The following is a 21,642-nucleotide window of genomic DNA, read 5'->3' on the forward strand; positions in this document are numbered from 1 at the left end:
ACCCCTCTAACTCCAGGTCCAAGGACTCTAGCGCCCTCTTCTGGCCTCAGCAGATGCCCACACATGCACATACCCACACACAGACACAAACATTCGTAGAAGTTTTTAAAAAGTAAATCTTTTTTAAAAATTGTTACTAATTATTTTGGAAATGCCAAGCAGGATTAGAAATCAAATGAAAACATAAGAAATAAAAAATATTGATCTTTGTAGTTTTAATATCAGAATCTAAACTAATGTGTTCTTTTGTTTTTCAAGGCTGGAATGCACATACAACCATGGCTTATTGCTGGTGTCTTGGTGCTGTTGACAATCCCTGTGTCCCTCTGGGGGATTGTGCACCACTTACTGCATTTCACGCAACCAGAGCTTCAGAAGCCGATTATAAGGTCAAGTCTTAATATATTTGCTACTACTAGTGTTGACTGACATAATTCATAAACATGATATTAAATGTTATTATATGTTTTACTTTCGATAGAATTCTTTGGATGGTTCCAATATACAGTTTGAGTAGCGTAAGTATATTTTATTGTATTGCATTAAGAACTTTTGGGCTGGAGAGATGGCTCATCTCTCTCTCTCTCTCTCTCTCTCCTCTCTCTCTCTCTCTCTCTCTCTCTCTCTCTCTCTCTCTCTCTCTCTCTCCCCCTCTCTCCCTCTCTCCCTCTCTCTCTTTTTATTTTTGAGATAGGGTCTCACTGTATTTCTGGCTGTACTGAAACTCACTCTGGAGACCAGGTTGACCCTGAACTTACAGGGGGCTCCCAGTTTTTTGACAGAGGTTTCTGTCTCCCCCAGTCCTACAGCTGTTCAGTCCCAAAGAAACACACAGAACTCTACATTAATTATGAACTGGTTGGCCTATTATCTCGGGCTTCTTATTAACTCATCCTTATATCTTACATTAGCTCGTAATTCTTGTCTGTGTTAAGCCACATGGCTCAGTGGCTTATATCAGTGAGGCTAGTTTCATCTTGTTTCCTCTGCAGCTGAGTGAGGACCACAGACTGAATCTTTCCTCTTCCCAGAATTCTCCTGTTCTTGTCGCCTCACCTATACTTCTGCTGTATTAAAATAGGATTGACAGGTTGCAGACCATTGTCCCACAGCACCTGTCTGTCTCCCTAGTGCTAGGATTAAAGGCATATACCACTGCAACTGGCTAACTTACTTTTTTAAAATGTTGGTAAAGAAGATAATGTAATGAAAAATGAAGCTGTTTCAAATATTTCTAATGTGTAGCTCTTTTCCTGCGATTATCTTAAAGACAGTTGTAGGCATATTGTAGGGATGTATTCTCTCACCACTACTCTTTAATATATGCTTGAAATTAATAATAGTGACAGCCCTGGAGGTTGAGGAGATAGGGGTGCAGATAAGAGAACCCCATGAGTTCAAGACCAGCCTGGTCTGTATACTGCGTTCCAGAGTGCAGACCTGGGGTCAGGGGCTGTTTTACAGGTATCTGCTCCAGGGTTGGCTGAACCCATGGATGCAGATTCTCAAGGATCACTATCACGCTTTCCCGTTATTATTTTGTCACCTCGCCCCCCAAAAGAGGAGAAAAAGGAAAGGACAAAAGACTTTCCACAGTGGATGTAACTACTCTGGTGGTTAGTTATAAGAAAATGGCTTTAGCCAGGTGTGGTGTTGCACACCTTTAATCCCATCCCTCAGGTGGAACTCTGTGAGTTGGAGGCCAGCCTGGTCTACCTAGTGAGTTCCAGAATATCCAGGTTACGTAGACCCTGTCTGGAAAAAAAAAAAAAAAACAAGAAAGACACACACACACACACACACAGATGTCTTCAGGAGCATTTTCTGTGATCATTTTTCCCTTAATTTCGGATAACTTGAGAACACAGTTAATTAACTTTTCTTTTTATATTCCTTATTTGCCCCAGCACTTACCTGTTTTGTTAGCTGTATTGAAGCTGCTTGTTGCACATCAAGGCATGTGTTACAGGGCTGGGGATGCAGCTCAGTGATGGAATGCAGCCTTGCATTCCCTGGCCTCCTCCCCAAGTGAATCCATTCTGGATTATGGTAGTTTGCGGCAAGCATGGGAAACGATCTCCAGGCTCTAGAGTTAGCTTCTGTGAGTGGGGTGAAGTCATGTTATGTCGGCGACAGGTCTTTAACGTCTTGTTTTCTCGTAGTGGCTCTCTATGAAGTTTCCTAAAGTAGCCGTCTATGTGGATACCTGCAAGGACTGCTACGAGGCTTTCGTCCTTTATAACTTTATGATCTTAATGAGGAACTACGTACAAATCCAATCCCCCCGTGTGATGCTACACCTCGAAACTAAACACCAGCGTCTCCCCTTTCTGTGCTGCTGTCCACCATGGGCTAGGGGAGAGTAAGTATGTTTGTCTTTAGTGAGCCTCCGCGTGGGCTTTCAGTATCAGCCAGCTGTTTTTATTGCTTGTTGTTTTGTTTTCTTTTTATGTTGCAAGTGATCACTCCGGTAGAAAAGTTCATCAGTGAATTGTAGGAGAGAACATTAGAAAACATTTAGTCAGCATCCTTTTTACAGCTGGGAATAGGAGCCTCTGTGATCTTGTCTGTGATCACACACTAATTGTCTCACTGCTGGGACAAAATGACTGCCAAGAGCAACTAAGGAAGAGAGTTTGTGGAGCCAGTCCATTGTGGTGGGAAGGTGTGCGGCAGGAGCTCAGCTCACCGCCTCCTCTGTGCAGTCCAGACCACAGCCTGGAGAATATGCTGCCACCCTCGGTGACTCCCTTGTCCCAGGAAATCTTTCTGGGAACACACTCTTACATATGCACAGGTACATATGCACAGTTGATCTGTGCCTCAGTTTCTCTCCTGGAGTGTGTGTTAGAGCTTTCATTGTCACTTCTATCAAAAATTTCTGAGATAATCGGGTTTATTTGCACTGTTGATGAGATCATTGGGTCCTGTTGATTTGAGGTATATCATGGCAAGAGTGGGAAACAAGGAAAGACCAAGGTCCCAGTACTTTCTTCTCCTCCTGTTCCACGCCTTGTGACTTTAATTTGGAGGCTTTGAGATGCTCTGATGCCACTGAATAGTTGAACTTTGGTGTTCTCTTCTCTTGCAGAATGGTTAATTGCATGTGCAGATGGGGGATGTTACAATATGCTGTCATTAGGCTAGTCACCACTCTGACAACAATGTAAGTGTGACCTTTCTGGAGCTGGGTTTATTTTATCTTCTTGATATATGCCAGGGAATACAGCTCAGTTAATAAGAGTGTTTGTTTGTATGCACAAAGCCTTAGATTTAATTCCACAGAAACCAAGTGTAGAGAATGGCAAATAATCCTAGCACTTCAAGGTAGATTCGGGAGAATTGAGAGTTCAAGTTCAGACTGGGCCCTGTCTTAAAAAATAATTCTTAAATGGGAAAAACAAGTAGAAAATCAATGTTGATTAATAATGTAAATCCATATGTAAAAGCTGGAATCTACTACAGTGAACAATGCAAGAATTGTCACAAGATTTACATTCTTTTGAGAGCAGGCTGTAAAACACAAAAAATAAAATCTCCTTTGGGTTAACCAAAGAGGTTTATTTTCTACCTTGTTAAGAGTTAATAGGAGTTGGGCGTGGTGGCACACACCTGTAATCCCAGCATTTGGGAGGCAGAGGCAGGAGAATCTCAGTGAGTTCAAACCAGTCTGGTCTACAGCCAGGGCCACACAGAGAAACCCTGTCTCTAAAAAAAGTTTTATTAGGAGCACTGTCTTTTGTTACAAGGAGCAGGGGCCCCTTGTTTGTCCCAGCCACCTGGCTAGCTTACACCTGAAATAACCACACAGAAACTATTAATGAAAACTGCTTGGCCATTAGCTCTAACTTCTTATTGGCTGACTCTTACATATTAGTTTAACCTATCTCCATTAATCTGTGTATCGCCACGTGGCAGTGGCTTACTAGAGATTCTAATCAGCGTCCATCTCAGGTGGAGGATCATGGCTTCTCTCTGACTCTGCTTTCTTCCTCCCAGCATTTAGTTCTGTTTTCTCCACCTACCTAAGTTGTGCCCTATCAACTAGGCCAAGGCATTTTCTTTATTCATTAACCAATGAAAGCAACACACCTTTCATTCCAGCACTGAGGAGGCAGAGGGTAGCAGATCTCTGTGAGTTTGAGGCCAGCATGGTCTACATAGACTGAGTCTCAAACACAGACAAAAAGCATCTGATGTCAAATAAGAAGCATAATAAAACTACCCAGGAAACGTTCCCTAAAAATATCCAAAGTGTCAATTTATATGATTCCTTGCATGAAATTCAAAGTTCTGCAGCTCACAAAATAAAGACAGCCACATTGAAACAAACCAGGTCAGTTCTTTATTCTACCTTTGAGCTGGAGTGCTTTATGGCTTAAGATGTGTTTGCTGCTTAGAAAATGGACAAGTGCAAAACCCAGTACTTAGGCTAATAATTACCTGGCGGGGGGTCTAGGTCCGCAGATATGCATCTGCCAGGTAGTTTACAGGGAAAAGGTGAGCTGGGATCAATATTTATCCGTCACATTTTCCAAAATCAGGCCTTGTCTGCTGGAGTTAGTGATGATTCTCTAGTTTAATGATGCTGAGTTTGTCATTCCCTTAAGGTAGAAGGAATAATCATATCATACACATCTAGAAGAATGTCCTCTCTCTGTGACCAGAGTCAAGAGATGATCCATAGTGCTGCTGAAGTAAATGGTCTCGGAATTCTTAAGTGTGTGTTCAGCGCTGAGAGCACGCAGTGGTTAAGAGCACTCCGAACTCCTGCATAGGCCTCGGGTTCAGTAACATCTAGGGCCAGCGTGGCCAGCACCCTTTTCTGGCCTCCAAAGGCACTGCACACACATTGTGTACAGGTCTGCATGCAGTAGAAAATCCATATACATAAAATAAGTCTCTAAAGGAGACATATTAAGATATGGGTTTGCTTGGTTAGTCATAACTTTGAGTTTTGCCATTTTTAGGGTGTGTGAAACAGCTGGTGTCTACAAAGAAGGGAACTTAAGTGTCGACAATGCATGGACTTACTTGTTTATAGTAAATAACTTGTCAGAATTCGTAAGTAAATCATCATTCCCCATAGCTGTACTAAGTTAGTTTCTGTTGCTGAGTGTTATCAGGTACTTTTCTTGAGAAAAATATAACCTTTTCATTTGTACATGTTACTCGAAACAGCTTTAATGTATATAAAAGTACAGTAATGTGTTGATGAATGATTTGGTGATGTTTCCCTGTCTGTGGACTCCTGTTTGCCCTTGTTACCGCCTAGCTGTGGGTAAAAGCATTGTGTGCTTCTAAATGAGCAGAACAACACAGTCAGCCTGTTCAGTTAGAGGGAAAGTCTAATTGGTGCAAAAGGATAAAGTTTAAATAAAAATGAAAGGATTCACCAGGCGGTGGTGATACAGTCCTTTAATCACAGCATAAAGGCAAATCTCTGAGTTTGAGACTAGCTGGGTCTACAGAGTGAGTTCCAGGACAGCCAGGGCTACACAAAGAAACCCTGTCTCAAAAAAAAAAGAAGAAGAAGAAGAAAAGAAAAAGAACTCAATACTCAATTGTCTTTTCTGTATTTAGAATTAAGATTTTTTGGTTTTTGTTAGTTTTGATTTTTCTCTGTGTAACAGTCATGGCTGTCCTGGAACTTGCTTTGTAGACCAGGCTAGCCTGAAACTCACAGAGATCTACCTTCCTCCACCTCCCAAGTTTTGGAATTAAAGGCATGCACCACCACTGCCCGCCAAGACTGAAGTTTAAAAAAAAAAAATGGGTGCTGTCTAGGAACTTAAGGGCTGTAAGGAGTGTCTTTGGGTGGGGCTTCCAACAGTGTAGTAACTGAAATACAGTGGCCCACACACAGTGTTGGAAGTTTATAATGGTTCTGGGCATGGCAGCGCATGGTTCTGGGAGGCAGGGGCAGGCAGATCTGAGTGTGAGGCCAGCGTGGTCTACAAAGTGAGTTCCAGGACAGCCAGTGCTACACAGAGAAACCCTGTCTCAAAACACCCAAAACAAACAAAACAATTTTTAATGGAAATAAATGTGGTGTGTCTCCAGAGATTTCCCTCTTGTTTGCCTTCATGACCCATAGTCCTTTTTCTGGAAATGTAGTCTAAAGAAATGGTCAGAAGTGCTTTTGCCTTCCGGATGAAATACCCATGGTAAGAAAGGACTGGAAACGCTCTTCATTGTGGGCATAGTTTGTTCTTCCCATTGACATTTAGATAGATATTAAAAGTAAAATTTAAGAAAACCGCACAAAAATTAGCTACTTTTAGTTGAAAACAATATTGGGGAACAAAATTTTATTTTAGTTCATGACAGATGTTAGAAAATGGGTTGTGGCTGGTGGAATATGGAGTGTTTGCCTAGCACACATAGCCCTGGGTATGATCCCAACCTAACAGGGTAACAGTTCCTATGTACAGAGAAATGGCTCGGTGCCGAGAGTCAGTTTGTTTTGGTTTCTGTTGTTGCTGTTGCTTTTGAGTTTTTGAGACAGGGTTTCTCCATAGTTTTGGAGCCTGTCATGAAATTTGGTCTGTAGACCAGGCTGGCCTCGAGCTCACCGAGGTCCGCCTGCCTCTGTCTCCTGAATGCTAGTATTAAAGGTGTATGCCACCACCGCTAGGCCTTCAATTTCTTTTATTGTTTTTTTTTTTAACAATACTAGAGCTAGAACCCAGGACCTGTGAGTGTAGAACATGCACCTTGCTTGGCCCTGACTCCACTGCAAGAATCTGAAGAAGGATCCTTACTGCTTTCCTGTCCTGGAGTAGTTTAAATGAGCATAAAGTGTCTTATCATTTTAATGGGGAAAGTCAGCTTTCAGAGACGCTTCTTTCTGCTGAAGTCCTGGTTGGTCTTTAGAACTGACTCTGACGTCATGAACATGTATTCTAAGAAGTCAGACCAGCTGGACTAACGGACTGCTCTCAAGGAAATTTGTATGATGTAGATATAATGGTCACAATATTATTGAAACTGTACTTATTTAATGTGTTGATTTATAAACCGTGTATGTATGTGTGTTGTGTAAATGTTACACAAGAGACTAGCTAATAATAATAATAATTGAGTTTTTATAAAAATTGACGATAACTTGTGTTTAAAAGCTTAACAGGTATGTTTCCCTTCTCTTTTGAATGAAAAAAATCTTCTGTTCACGTCATTTGTTTATTGCTTGAGTTACAGTATGTGAATACTTAGAAACACGTTCAGAAAAATGGCACATATGTCTTGAGAAATTTCACATGTATACCTCTGCAGTAACGTATTAAAAGCACTAAAACATTGACTAATCAGCCTTAAGTTCCACCTGGAATGTTCCTGTAGAGCAGGCTCTGGTTTCAGCTTTAAGAGTCAGTCCCTGTCTTTCTACTGCAGAATGATGAATGTTGCTTTTGTTTCTAGTTTGCCGTGTACTGCATCTGGCTGTTTTATAAAATGCTGAAAGAAGAGCTCAGAGGTCTAAAACCTGTTGGCAAGTTTGTTTGCATCAAAATGGTAGTCTGGCTCTCATTCTTGTAAGTATTGCGTGCTCTTAAATATTCTTTCTTTATAAATGCCAATAAAACTGTTGTTTAAGGGAGTTTTTTAGAGTAATGTGAAGACCGTGCCAGACTCAGTGGTCCCAGCCCTTGGGAAACTGAGGCAGGACCACCCGTTCAAGGCCAGTCTAAACTAGGCACACGTCCTTGGGCTGGAGAGAGAGAGGCTCAGCAGTTAGAGTTTGTTGCACATATCCAGAGGACCAAAGTTTGTCCCCAGCAGCCATGTATGGCGACTCACAACCTTATGTCACCCTAGTTCAAGGGACCCGAAGCCCTCTTCTGACCTCTGTGACACATGCACATACTTGCACAGTCTCAGTCTCTCTCTCTCTCTCTCTCTCTCTCTCTCTCTCTCTCTCACCCACACACACACACGCACACACACAGACATACACACAGAGACACACTTGCGCGCACACACATAGCAATGTTTTTTAAACCCATCCGTTTAGCTTTTGTAGGATTTACAAAATCAGGGCTGCAAAAATGGCTCAGCAGATAAGAGCCCTTGTTATTCTTTTGGAGGATCTGGGTTGAGTTCCCAATACCAACAAAGTTAGTGGTCACAACCCTCTGCAGTTTCAGATCCAGATGATTCTAATATCCTCTTCTGGTATCTACAGATACTCTACTTGTATATTCACATGCAGGCAAAACTCACACAAAACTAAATATTAAAAAATAGTTTTTAAAAGTATTTTTAAAACCCAGTCTTAGTCCTGTGTGGTGGTATATACCTGTAGTCCCAACACTCAGGGTAAACCAAGAGAATCTCATTGAGTTTGATGGCAGCCTGCTCTCTATAGGAAGTTGTAGATTAGCCTATGCCACTGTGTGTGATCTTGTATCTAAACAATCAAAGAAGTAGTCAGACAGCCACTATGACATTTAAAAGATGAAGATAATTTGAGATAGCCTAACTATCTTGATACCATCGTTAAAATTATAGTTCTGCTGAGTGTGGTAGTGTACCCTTTAATCCCAGAACTCCCCGGGGAGGCAGAAGCAGGTGGTTCTCTATGAGTTCAAGGCTAGCAGGGTCTACATAGCAAGTGTGAGACCAGTCAGAGGTACATAGTGTGACCCTGCCTCAAAATGAATAAAATAAACTGTTTAAAATTATTGTCATGAATAAAACAGTATCAGTTTAGGAGAAGACATTTAATGGCGTGAGGAAATGTTTATCAGTGTGTGTCCTTTAAAATACAAGGTAGGGATGGAGATACATTTGAGTGTCCGCATAGTGTAGACAAGGCCCTACTGCCTGTCCTTGGTGTCACAAAGCAAACAAACAAACCTAGACGTGGTGTTAGATTAGTAACAGGCTAGGTAATAAGAGTTACATAGACAAATCTATCCAGTTTAGCAGTTCAGTAACGGGAAAAGAGACAAAACATTCATGGAATTGCACTGCCAGAGTAATGATTAGCATCTGAGGGCACACATCATGTGCAGTCTTCTACAGACGTAATTTATGCTAGAAAAACTTCTGGAACTCAACAGTATTCTAATTCAGATAACCCATAAGCTGGCAGGATAGCTCAGCAGGGAAAGGCCCTTGCTGTGCACACCAAAGAATTGAGATTGATCCCCAGCACCCTTGTAAAAGCAGAAATAGAGAACACAGCTGCCCTCAGAGACTCTGCCACACTCACTAATCATAAAGAGAGGGGGAATAAGACAGAGTAGTAGATCCATGGCGTGGGTCAGTAGGAAGAGAGGCTTGCCTTTGCCAAGCCTGATGAGGGGAGTTCCACCCAAGAGCCCACGGTAGAGGGAAAGAAATGGCGCCAGCGGGTTGTCCTCCGATCTCACATACACGGCCGAAAATAAATAGTCATTTTTTTGATCCTAGTAATTATCTAGGTGTGATGGCACATGCCTTTAGTCTCAGAACTTGGGAGGCAGAGGTAGCCAGATCTTATGTTCAAGGCCAAGGCCAGGTTGGTTCAACATAGCAAGTTCTAGAACAACCAGGGTTGCATAGAAAGACCCTGTATCTAAATAAAGAAATTAAAATAATAAAATAAAGTCCTAGTAGGCACATGTAAACACACTGTTAGAACGCAGAATCGAATTATTTGTACCTGGTTTCAAAACAACAACAAAAAAGATATGTAAATCAAATGCTGAAGTTCTGGCAATACATAATGAAATTCATCTTAAAAAGCTAATACATTTGTAAGGCAAGGTGCATATAATTTAATGTAAACACAGTTTGTTTGGGAGTATGTCCTGAAGGCAGGATAGTTTGGAGGCCTTCACTGTTTGTGGTTGTGTATTTTAATCTTTTTGTGTATATGTTATGTATGTGTTTATTGTGAGTGGGAACATGCCCATGTCATGTGTGCATGTGGAGATGAGGAGCTTTGGGTGTCCGTGTCTTGCATTGAGGTGAGGGTCTCTTAATTGTTCACTGTACACACACAAGGCTTGCTGGCCTGCGGTCTTCCCCGGACTGTGTTCCACCTCTCAGCTCCCCTCAGGAACGCTGGTTTACGTGTGTGTGCTACATGCCCGCCTTACCTGGGTTCTGTGCTTCTCACTTAGGACCTTCCTCACTCTTGTACAACAAGTGCTTCGCCTACCGAGCCACCTCCCTAGCCCCTAATTGCATAAAACAGCTGGTCATTTTATGATTTAGATTTGACATTTACCTCTTCTTTTTGACATCCAGGCAAGGAGTAATTATAGCTGCGTTGCTAAAAGTTGGAATAATTTCAGAGACACTCTCAAAGGAATGGCAAAGTCCTGAAGCTACAGCCATAGGCCTGCAAGTAAGTTGGGCTGTCTCTAAACTCAGGGGGGTGTTACTGTTTAAGCTATTTAATGCAGTGATGCCCAGAACCTGCCAACGTGCAAACAGTGGGCAAGACTGTTAGCTTACTCTGTAGTGAGGAGCAAGAATCAGAGAGAAACGGCCCATAGGGACTGATGGGTACTGATTGTATTCCTGGTCCGCTTATGTCTGCATGGTTCCTTTCAGTGCTTCTGTAATGCATTGAGAAATTCTTGAGTGAGGGAAAGCAAAAGAGATGCAAACTTTGCTTGTCATGTTATGAAGTGGGGAAAAATGTTGAAAAGGAATATAATCAGGATTCTGTTTCAAAATTATTGACACTATAACTTTGAAAAGTTAGCAATTTGAAAAATTAGATCGAAGCCCAAAGATGTCTGATATTTGTGTGACTTTTGTAGGATTTCATCACCAGCGTTTGGATGCTTTTGGCGGCATTTGGAAATAATTATTTTTTTCCCTATGACCCCTATATAAAAGAAGGAGAGGAAGGCTCATGCTTCGACTCCTTCCTAGCAATGTTTGATGTGTCTGATATTACCGAGATGTTTATGTAAGTAACAGCTGTTTAACTTCTGTTAGTGTAAGTGTGTATATTGGGAAGCTAGGTTTGTGTGTTGTGCACATGGGGTCAGAGATGAAGCTCAGGTGTGGTCCCTCGGGATGTTTGGCTTGAGTTTTGGAACAGGGTCTCTCGCTGTCCTGGGGCTCAGCTAGGATGGCTGACCAGAGGGCCCCAGGGATCCTATCTCTGCCTTGCTAGCACGGGGACTACAAACATGCCCAGCTTTGTACCCGTGCTGAGGATCGAACTCAGGTCCTCATGCTTGTGTGGCATCCTGACCCAAATACATAAGATAAGGAAGGTCATTTACTCTAGTAATTTAAGAAATGAGAAAATATGGAAAGCAGTGCCATGATACAGGCTCTTCAGATTTGGGGAAGACAAAGAGGGGAAGGGAGGGAGTGGTTATAGAATTATGTTTACAGTAGTAAAATTAACTTTTGGCTATTAATTTTATATTGTCTTATAGAAGGAACGAGAGGTAATCTCAAACGGGATGTTGTCCTGAAAGCCCAGAGCATAGTGAACACACAATTCGGCTTACCTCATCACCACACAGTGAAGGTTCTCCAGGCTCAAAGACATCCTTTCCCCAGGGCGAGTATAGGGGCTTTGGACACGAATACTCCCCAGAATGCAGCTGTTGCATTCCATCGGGGTGAACATGACAGGATTGACATCCCAGAAGAGAAGGGCCCTCCTGATGGTTCAGGCAAATAATATCTAGACATTAGAAAACAACGTCTTCACAGGACATACTCTGGGTCCGCACATACACATCTGCCATGTTGTTTACAAGGAAAAGGTGAGCTGGGATCAATGTTTATCCATCACACTTTCCAAAATCAGGCCTTGTCTTCTGGAGTTGGTGATGATTCTCTAGTTTAATGATGCTGAGTTTGTCATTCCTTTAAGGTAGAAGGAATAATCATATCGTACACATCTAGAAGAACGTTTCTCTTTCCCTGACCAGAGTCAAGAGATGATCCATAGCGCTGCTGAAGTAAATGGTCTCAGAATCTAAGTAGTTCTGCCATGATACCTTCCGTGTGTGTTCAGGGTTAAGAGCACTCCACAGTCCTGCAGAAGACTCGGGTTCAGTAAAATCTAGGGCCAGCATGGCCAGCACTGTTTTCTGGCCTCCAAAAGCACTGCACACACATTGTGCACAGGTCTGCACGCACTAGAATATTCATATACATAAAATAAGTCTCTAAAGGAGACATATTAAGATATGGGTTTGCTTGGTTAGTCCTAACATTGAGTTTTGCCATTTTTAGGGTGTGTGAAACAGCTGGTGTCTACAATGAAGGGAACTTAAGTGTCGACAATGCATGGACTTACTTGTTTATAGTAAATAACTTCTCAGAATTCGTAAGTAAATCATCATTCCCCATAGCTGTACTAAGTTAGTTTCTGTTGCTGAGTGTTATCAGGTACTTTTCTTGAGAAAAATATAACCTTTTCATTTGTACATGTTACTCGAAACAGCTTTAATGTATATAAAAGTACAGTAATGTGCTCATGAATGATTTGGTGATGTTTCCCTGTCTGTGGACACCTGTTTGCCCTTGTTACCGCCTAGCTGTGGGTAAAAGCATTGTGTGCTTCTAAATGAGCAGAACAACACAGTCAGCCTGTTCAGTTAGAGGGAAAGTCTAATTGGTGCAAAAGGATAAAGTTTAAATAAAAATGAAAGGATTCACCAGGCGGTGGTGATACAGTCCTTTAATCCCAGCATAAAGGCAAATCTCTGAGTTTGAGACTAGCTGGGTCTACAGAGTGAGTTCCAGGACAGCCAGGGCTACACAAAGAATCCCTGTCTCAAAAAAAAAAAAAAAAAAAAAAAAAAAAAAAAAAAAAAAAAAAAAACAGAAGAAGAAGAAAAGAAGAAGAAAGAACTCAATACTCAATTGTCTTTTCTGTATTTAGAATTAAAGGAAAATAAAGGCCTCCCTGCTGAGTTACTACAGCGGCCTCATGAACTCCATGGATGTGGTCACACTCCTTGTCTGGCTCTTTGAAGTGATCATTACTGCCGACTCCGCTACTGCACAGGGCGCTGGAAAGTGTGTCCAACCCCGAGGACCCAAAGTGCGAGAGTGAGGGCTGGCTGCTGGAGAAAAGTGTGCCCGAGTCCTGGAACGCCTTTGTGGAGAGCTTTAAGAAGCTGGGCAAGAGCAATCAGGTGGAGGTCGAAGGTGCAGATGCAGGCCAGGCCCCAGAGGCTGGCTGATGGCTTGGGATCTCTCCCCTCCTCAACACTTATCAGACTCCAGGAAATGTGGATACCCCCTTGTCCAGCTGAAAGCCCGAATTTCCCAAGAAAGACGGGTACCTACTGACTCTCCTTGACAGTGGGCTTTGAAGTTCAGGGTCCTTAGGGCATGCGACAAACATTTGTGAAATGACTGCGTTCACATGTGCGTGAGTAAACCCTTCACCACAGACCTGCAGTCTCACGAGCCGGCCAGCCCAGGATTCATCTCCGCCCTGTGAGTCCAGCTCTCCCACAGGTGACTGGTCACACCAAGGCCCCTGCCCCGGTAATGCCCACCTCTTCTCAGTTCCAAGTTCTGCATCCGAATCATCAATCACTTGATACATAAACACAAGGGTGAAAAAAAAAGGCTGGAGAGATGGATCAGTGGTTAAGAGCATTGCCTGCTCTTCCAAAGGTCCTGAGTTTAATTCCCAGCAACCACATGGTGGCTCACAACCATTGTAAAGAGGTCTGGCGCCCTCTTCTGGCCTTCAGGCATACCAACAGAATATTGTATACATAATTAAATAAATAAATATTTTTTTAAAAAAAGGAAAATTAAGACTGAAGACTTTTTGGTTTTTGATTGTTTTGATTTTTCTCTGTGTAACAGTCATGGCTGTCCTGGAACTTACTTTGTAGACCAGGCTAGCCTGAAACTCACAGAGATCTGCCTTCCTCCACCTCCCAAGTGCTGGAATTAAAGGCATGCACCACCACTGCCCGCCAAGACTGAAGTTAAAAAAAATGGGTGCTGGAGTGTCTTTGGGTGGTGCTTCCCACAGTGTAGTAACTGGCCCACACACAGTGTTGGAAGTTTATAATGGTTCTGGGCATTGCAGCGCATGCCTTCAGTCCCAGAAGGTGGGAGGCAGGGGCAGGCAGATCTGAGTGTGAGGCCAGCGTGGTCTACAAAGTGAGTTCCAGGACAGCCAGTGCTACACAGAGAAACCCTGTCTCAAAACACCCAAAACAAACAAAACAATTTTTAATGGAAATAAATGTGGTGTGTCTCCAGAGATTTCCCTCGTGTTTGCCTTCATGACCCATAGCCCTTTTTCTGGAAATATAGTCTAAAGAAATGGTCAGAAGTGCTTTTGCCTTCCGGATGAAATACCCATGATAAGAAAGGACTGGAAACGCTCTTCATTGTGGGCATAGTTTGTTCTTCCCATTGGCATTTAGATAGATATTAAAAGTAAAATTTAAGAAAACCGCACAAAAATTAGCTACTTTTAGTTGAAAACAATATTGGGGAACAAAATTTTATTTTAGTTCATGATGTTAGAAAATTGGGTTGTGACTGGTGGAATATGGAGTGTTTGCCTAGCACACATAGCCCTGGGTTATCCAAGCCTAACAGGGTAACAGTTCCTATGTACAGAGAAATGGCTCGGTGCTGAGAGTCAGTTTGTTTTGGTTTCTGTTGTTGCTGTTGCTTTTGAGTTTTTGAGACAGGGTTTCTCCATAGTTTTGGAGCCTGTCATGAAATTTGGTCTGTAGACCAGGCTGGCCTCGAGCTCACCGAGGTCCGCCTGCCTCTGTCTCCTGAATGCTAGTATTAAAGGTGTGTGCCACCACCGCTAGGCCTTCAATTTCTTTTATTGTTGTTTTTAAACAATACTAGAGCTAGAACCCAGGACCTGTGAGTGTAGAACATGCACCTTGCTTGGCCCTGACTCCACTGCAAGGATCTGAAGAAGGATCCTTACTGCTTTCCTGTCCTGGAGTAGTTTAAATGAGCATAAAGTGTCTTATCATTTTAATGGGGAAAGTAAGCTTTCAGAGATGCTTCTTGCTACTGAAGTCCTGGTTGGTCTTTAGAACTCACTCTGACGTCATGGACATTTATTCTAAGAAGTCAGACCAGCTGGACTAACAGACTGCTCTCAAGGAAATTCGTATGATGTAGATTTCATGGTCACAATTTTATTGAAACTGTACTTATTTAATGTGTTGATTTACAAACCGTGTATGTATGTGTGTTGTGTAAATGTTACAAAAGAGACTAGCTAATAATAATAATAATTGAGTTTTTATAAAAATTGACGGTAACTTGTATTTAAAAGCTTAACAGGTATGTTTCCCTTCTCTTTTGAATGAAAAAAATCTTCTGTTCATGTCATTTGTTTATTGCTTGAGTTACAGTATGTGAATACTTAGAAACACGTTCAGGAAAAATTTTACATATGTCTTGAGAAATTTCACATGTATACCTCTGCAGTAACGTATTAAAAGCACTAAAACATTGACTAATCAGCCTTAAGTTCCACCTGGAATGTTCCTGTAGAGCAGGCTCTGGTTCGGCTTTAAGAGTCAGTCCCTGTCTTTCTACTGCAGAATGATGAATGTTGCTTTTGTTTCTAGTTTGCCGTGTACTGCCTTTGGCTGTTTTATAAAATGCTGAAAGAAGAGCTCAGAGGTCTAAAACCTGTTGGCAAATTTATTGGTATCAAACTGGTAGTCTTTCTCACATTCTGGTAAGTATTGCGTGTTCTTAAATATTCTTTCTTTATAAATGCCAATAAAACTGTTGTTTAAGGGAGTTTTTTAGAGTAATGTGAAGACCGTGCCAGACTCAGTGGTCCCAGCCCTTGGGAAACTGAGGCAGGACCACCCATTCAAGGCCAGTCTAAACTAGGCAGACATCCTTGGGCTGGAGAGAGAGAGGCTCAGCAGTTAGAGTTTGTTGCACATATCCAGAGGACCAAAGTTTGTCCCCAGCAGCCATGTATGGCGACTCACAACCTTATGTCACCCTAGTTCAAGGGACCCGAAGCCCTCTTCTGACCTCTGTGACACATGCACATACTTGCACAGTCTCAGTCTCTCTCTCTCTCTCTCTCTCTCTCTCTCTCTCTCTCTCTCTCTCTCTCTCTCTCACACACACACACACACACACACACACACACACACATACACACACACTCACACACACACACACTCACACACACACAGACACACTTGCGCGCACGCACATAGCAATGTTTTTTAAACCCATCCGTTTAGCTTTTGTAAGATTTACAAAATCAGGGCTGCAAAAATGGCTCAGCAGATAAGAGCCCTTGTTATTCTTTTGGAGGATCTGGGTTGAGTTCTCAATACCAACAAAGTTAGTGGTCACAACCCTCTGCAGTTTCAGATCCAGATGATTCTAATATCCTCTTCTGGTATCTGCAGATACTCTACTTGTATACACACATGCAGGCAAAACTCACACAAAAATATATATTAAAAAATAGTTTTTAAAAGTATTTTTAAAACCCAGTCTTAGTCCTGTGTGGTGGTATATACCTGTAGTCCCAACACTCAGGGTAAACCAAGAGAATCTCATTGAGTTTGATGACAGCCTGCTCTCTATAGCAAGTTGTAGATTAGCCTATGCCACTGTGTGTGATCTTGTATCTAAACAATCAAAGAAGTAGTCAGACGGCCACTATGACATTTAAAAGATGAAGATAATTTGAGATAGCCTAACTATCTTGATACCATCGTTAAAATTATAGTTCTGCTGGTGTGGTAGTATACCCTTTAATCCCAGCACTCCCCGGGGAGGCAGAAGCAGGTGGTTCTCTATGAGTTCAAGGCTAGCAGGGTCTACATAGCAAGTGTGAGACCAGTCAGAGGTACATAGTGTGACCCTGTCTCAAAATGAATAAAATAAACAGTTTAAAATTATTGTCATGAATAAAACAGTATCAGTTTAGGAGAAGACATTTAATGGCGTGAGGAAATGTTTATCAGTGTGTGTCCTTTAAAATACAAGGTAGGGATGGAGATACATTTGAGTGTCTGCATAGTGTAGACAAGGCCCTACTGCCTGTCCTTGGTGTCACAAAGCAAGCAAACAAACCTAGACGTGGTGTTAGATTAGTAATAGGCTAGGTAATAAGAGTTACATAGACAAATCTATCCAGTTTAGCAGTTCAGTAACGGGAAAAGAGACAAAACATTCATGGAATTGCACTGCCAGAGTAATGATTAGCATCTGAGGGCACACATCATGTGCAGTCTTCTACAGACGTAATTTATGCTAGAAAAACTTCTGGAACTCAACAGTATTCTAATTCAGATAACCCGTAAACTGGCAGGATAGCTCAGCAGGGAAAGGCCCTTGCTGTGCACACCAAAGAATTGAGATTGATCCCCAGCACCCTTGTAAAAGCAGAGGTAGAGAACACAGCTGCCCTCAGAGACCCTGCCACACTCACTAATCATAAAGAGAGGGGGAATAAGACAGAGTAGTAGATCCATGGCGTGGGTCAGTAGGAAAAGTGGCTTGCCGTTGCCAAGCCTGACGAGGGGAGTTCCACCCAAGAGCCCATGGTAGGGGAAAGAAATGGTGATCTCACATACACTGCCGAAAATAGTCCTTTTTTGATCCTAGTAATTATCCAGGTGTGATGGCATGTGCCTTTAGTCTCAGCACTTGGGAGTCAATGGTGGCCAGATATTGTGTTCAATGCCAGGTTGGTCAACATAGCAAGTTCTAGAACAACCAGGGTTCATAGAAAGACCCTGTATCTAAATAATTAAATAATAAAATAAAGTCTTAGTAGGCACATGTAAACGCACTGTTAGAACTCAGAATCTAATTATTTGTATATGGTTTCAGAACAAAAAAAATATATAAATCAATGTTGTTCTGAGAATATATAATGAAATTCATCTTATGAAACTAACACATTTGAAAGGCAAGGTGCATATAATTTAATGTAAACACAGTTTGTTTGGGAGTATGTCCTGAAGGCAGGATAGTTCGGAGTCCTAGGATACACTGAGGCCTTAACTGTTTGTGGTTGCGTATTTTAATCTTTTTGTGTATATGTTATGTATGTGTTTATTGTGAGTGGGAACATGCCCATGTCATGTGTGCATGTGGAGATGAGGAGCTTTGGGTGTCCATGTCTTGCATTGAGGTGAGGGTCTCTTAATTGTTCACTGTACAGACACAATGCTTGCTGGCCTGAGGCTTCCCCTGACTGTGTCCCATCTCTCAGCTCCCCTCAGGAACACTGGTTTACCTGTGTGTGCTACATGCCAGCCTTACCTGGGTTCTGTGCTTCTCACTTAGGACCTTCCTCAGTCTTGTACAACAAGTGATTTGCCCACTGAGCCACCTCCCTAGCCCCTAATTGCATAAAACAGCCGGTCATTTCATGATTTAGATTTGACATTTACCTCTTCTTGACACTAGGCAAGAAGTAATTATTTTTGGCCTGGCTAAAGCTGGAGTATTTTCGCACAATCTAAGATGGGGATGGCAAAGTCCTGAAGCTGCAGCCATAGGCCTGCAGGTAAGTAGGGCTGTCTCTGAACTCGGGGGGTTTTACTGTTTAAGCTATTTAATGCAGTGATGCCCAGAACCTGCCAACGTGCAAACAGTGGGCAAGACTGTTAGCTTACTGTGTAGTGAGGAGCGAGAACCCGAGAGAAATGGCCCATAGGGAGTGATTGGTACTGATTTGATTCCTGGTCCGCTTATGTCTGCATGGTTCCTTTCAGTGCTTGTGTAGTGCATTGAAAAGTTCTTGAATGAGGGAAAGCAAAAGAGATGCAAACTTTGCTTGTCATGTTATGAAGTGGGGAAAAATGTTGAAAAGGAATATAATCTGGATTATATTTCAAAGTTATTGACATTCTAAGTAACTTTGAAAAGTTAGCAATTTGAAAAATTATATCGAAGCCCAAAGATGTCTGATATTTGTGTGGCTGTTGTAGGATTTCATCATCTGCATCGAGATGTTCTTTGCGGCGATTGCCCATCATTACTCGTTCTCCTATAAACCCTACGTGCAAGAGGCAGAGGAAGGCTCGTGCTTCGACTCCTTCCTCGCCATGTGGGATGTGTCAGATATCAGAGATATTTCTGAGCAAGTAAGACGTGTCGGTAGGTAACAGCTGTTTAACTTCTGTTAGTGTAAGTGTGTATATTGGGAAGCTAGGTTTGTGTGTGTGCACATGGGATCAGAGATGAACCTTAGGTGTGGTCCCTCAGGATGTTTAGCTTGGGTTTTGGAACAGGGTCTCTCGCTGTCCTGGGGCTCAGCTAGGATGGCTGACCAGAGAGCCCCAGGGATCCTATCTCTGCCTTGCTAGCACGGGGACTACAAACATGCCCAGCTTTGTACCCGTGCTGAGGATCGAACTCAGGCCCTCATGCTTGTGTGGCATCCTGACCCAAATACGTAAGATAAGGAAGGTCATTTACTCTAGTAATTTAAGAAATGAGAAAATATGGAAAGCAGTACCATGATACAGGCTCTTCAGATTTGGGGAAGACAAAGGGGGAAGGGAGTGGTTAGAGAATAAGTTTACAGCAGTAAAAATAACCTTTGGCTATTAAATTTATATTGTCTTATAGGGAGAACAAAGCGAGGTTATCCCCCCCAAAAAAATGTTTTCCCGAAGACCCAGAGCATACTGAACACACAAGTCTGTTTTCCTCATCACCACGCGATGCAGGTTCTCCAGGTTCAAAGTCATCCTTACCCAAGGGCCAGTATCAGGGCTTTGGACACACGATTACTACCCAGAATGCAGCTGCTGCATCCAAGCTGTGTGAAGTCATGAATGACATCCCAGACGAGCATGGCCCTCCTGACGATGCAGGCCAATATCCAGACTTTGAAGACACAGTGTATTCACAGGACACGCTCTCTGCAGACCAGCTGTCTGCAGACGCCATGAATGACATCCCAGACGAGCAGAAGAAGCTCCTTGACACAGCAGACTCCTAGAGAGGTGCCACAGCTCAGAATGTTCAAAATTTCAGATAGGCAAAGCCAGATATAACTACTATATAATACTAATACATACATGTTAGTATATAATTTGTATATGTTTTATATATCACAAATAACACTTAAATTTCCTAGGCTTTGGCTTTCTTAAACTCTTAGGGTTTCATATATTCACACAGTAGGTAACAACTTCAGCTGAGTGCTCTTGCATTTCTCAAGAGGATGGACATTTGAAGATAAAAAAATAAAAAAAATCATTGCTTCTTACCACTGCATCAATGTAATGCTCTGGACTCAAAATGTACATATAAAATTCAGATTATATTAATTTAATCATAATCATGTGCCATTTAAGTTTACATAATTATACTTCAATTACATGTCTTTCAATAAATCTAGTACTGTTTCCTGAAACTCTTACATGTCTTATTTTTTTACTCTTTTTTTTGTTTCCTTTTTTCTTATTGAGACATGGTTTCTTTATGTGTTCCTGGCTGTCTTGGAACTCCCTCCATAGACCAGGCTGACCTTGAACTCAGAACAGCCTGCCTGTGCCTTCTGAGTGCTGGAACTAGAAACATGCACCACCACTTGGCTGTGTCTTATTCTTTAAACATAAATTCTTAATGCTTTAGCAAAACATTTTTGATTAGAAGTCGAAAATTTTTGAGCCAGACTGAATGGTGTACCCAGCACTCAGGAGGCAGAGGTGGCAGGACTTAATAAGTTCCAGTCTAGCCTGGTCTAGTCCAAAAATGAAAACAAATCACTGGTCAAAGAAAGAGAAAATGGAAGGACACACTGTGAATCCAAATAAATCTTATCACAATGCCCACACTACCCATAGGAATATATAGATTCAGTACAACTGGCAGCAGAATCTTAGTGGCATTAGTCAGATGAACAATCCTAAAACTCATGTAGAAATATTTTATAAAAAAAAAAAGTCCAAACCACTTCTGAGGAAAGTTGGACACGTGGTCCATCCTGATTTGAAATACAAGCTAGGTGCCATTATTCATGTCCCTGTCATCCCAGCATATGAGGCTAAGGCAGAAGGGTTATTTGAGCCCCATGTTTAAGATTAGCTTGAGCAACATAGTAAGAAACACAAACATACATCATACCGTATGCCTAAGAAAGAGTTGTTAAGAGAACTCAGTGGTCAAGAGCGGTGCCTGGAGAGTTGGCTCAGGGGTTAAGAACACTAGTTGCTCTCCCAGAGAACCCAGGATTGATTTCCAGTACCAACATGGTAGCTCACAACCATCTGTAACTGTAGTTCTGAAAAGTTTAGTGTCTTGTTCTAACCAACTCAGGCACCAGGCATGCCCACTGGTACACAGATATACATATAGGCAAAACACCCAAACACAAATGAAAGTGTTTTAAGGAAAAAAGTGTGAAACTAAGAAAAACCAGACAATTGGAACAAAATGGAAAGTTCAGGATAGTTGCTGACAAGAGCACCAGATAGGCAAACTAAGAAAAAAACAGCTTCCATCCAGGGGATTGTCCCAGGAAGTCTGGATTCCATACACCAAAGGATGAAACTGGACCCTCGTTTACACCAGACACCAAAATCAACTCACTGTGTAAGACACAGATATAATTTAGACTTTCAGAATATCACACCATCAGAAGGTACCGTGCAAGCTTCCAAAGTCCTACACAGCTATGACAACCTCAACAACAACCCCATGTCATGACAACCC

General features: G+C 42.1%; 1 protein-coding gene and 1 long non-coding RNA gene across 2 annotated transcripts; both read left to right on the forward strand.

Moving 5' to 3' along the window:
* The first annotated feature begins 322 nt into the window (after nucleotides 1–322).
* Nucleotides 323–10,913, forward strand: LOC142853073 (transmembrane protein 184C-like). The gene is made up of 8 exons (XM_075978001.1): nucleotides 323–389; nucleotides 482–518; nucleotides 2,163–2,362; nucleotides 3,092–3,166; nucleotides 4,971–5,064; nucleotides 7,420–7,532; nucleotides 10,237–10,336; nucleotides 10,758–10,913. The coding sequence occupies exons 2-8, from the start codon at nucleotides 492–494 to the stop codon at nucleotides 10,911–10,913; spliced, it is 765 nt and encodes a 254-aa protein (XP_075834116.1). The 5' UTR covers nucleotides 323–389; nucleotides 482–491.
* A 7,993-nt stretch (nucleotides 10,914–18,906) lies between these two features.
* LOC142852903 (uncharacterized) lies at nucleotides 18,907–20,341 on the forward strand. Its single transcript, XR_012911018.1, has 2 exons — nucleotides 18,907–19,074; nucleotides 19,549–20,341. It is a non-coding gene; the product is annotated as an uncharacterized LOC142852903 (long non-coding RNA).
* The last annotated feature ends 1,301 nt before the right edge of the window (nucleotides 20,342–21,642 follow it).

The sequence above is a fragment of the Microtus pennsylvanicus genome, chromosome 6 (assembly GCF_037038515.1).
Source record: "Microtus pennsylvanicus isolate mMicPen1 chromosome 6, mMicPen1.hap1, whole genome shotgun sequence".
In the NCBI taxonomy this organism is placed as follows: Eukaryota; Metazoa; Chordata; class Mammalia; order Rodentia; family Cricetidae; genus Microtus; species Microtus pennsylvanicus.

Excerpts from the sequence above, each read along its gene's own strand:
- LOC142853073 (XM_075978001.1), top strand. The coding sequence starts at position 492 with ATGGTTCCAATATACAGTTTGAGTAGC. Across the intron at positions 3,167-4,970 it reads GTCACCACTCTGACAACAAT|GGTGTGTGAAACAGCTGGTG; the intron begins GTAAGTGTGACC and ends TGCCATTTTTAG. Across the intron at positions 10,337-10,757 it reads CTACAGCCATAGGCCTGCAA|GATTTCATCACCAGCGTTTG; the intron begins GTAAGTTGGGCT and ends TGACTTTTGTAG.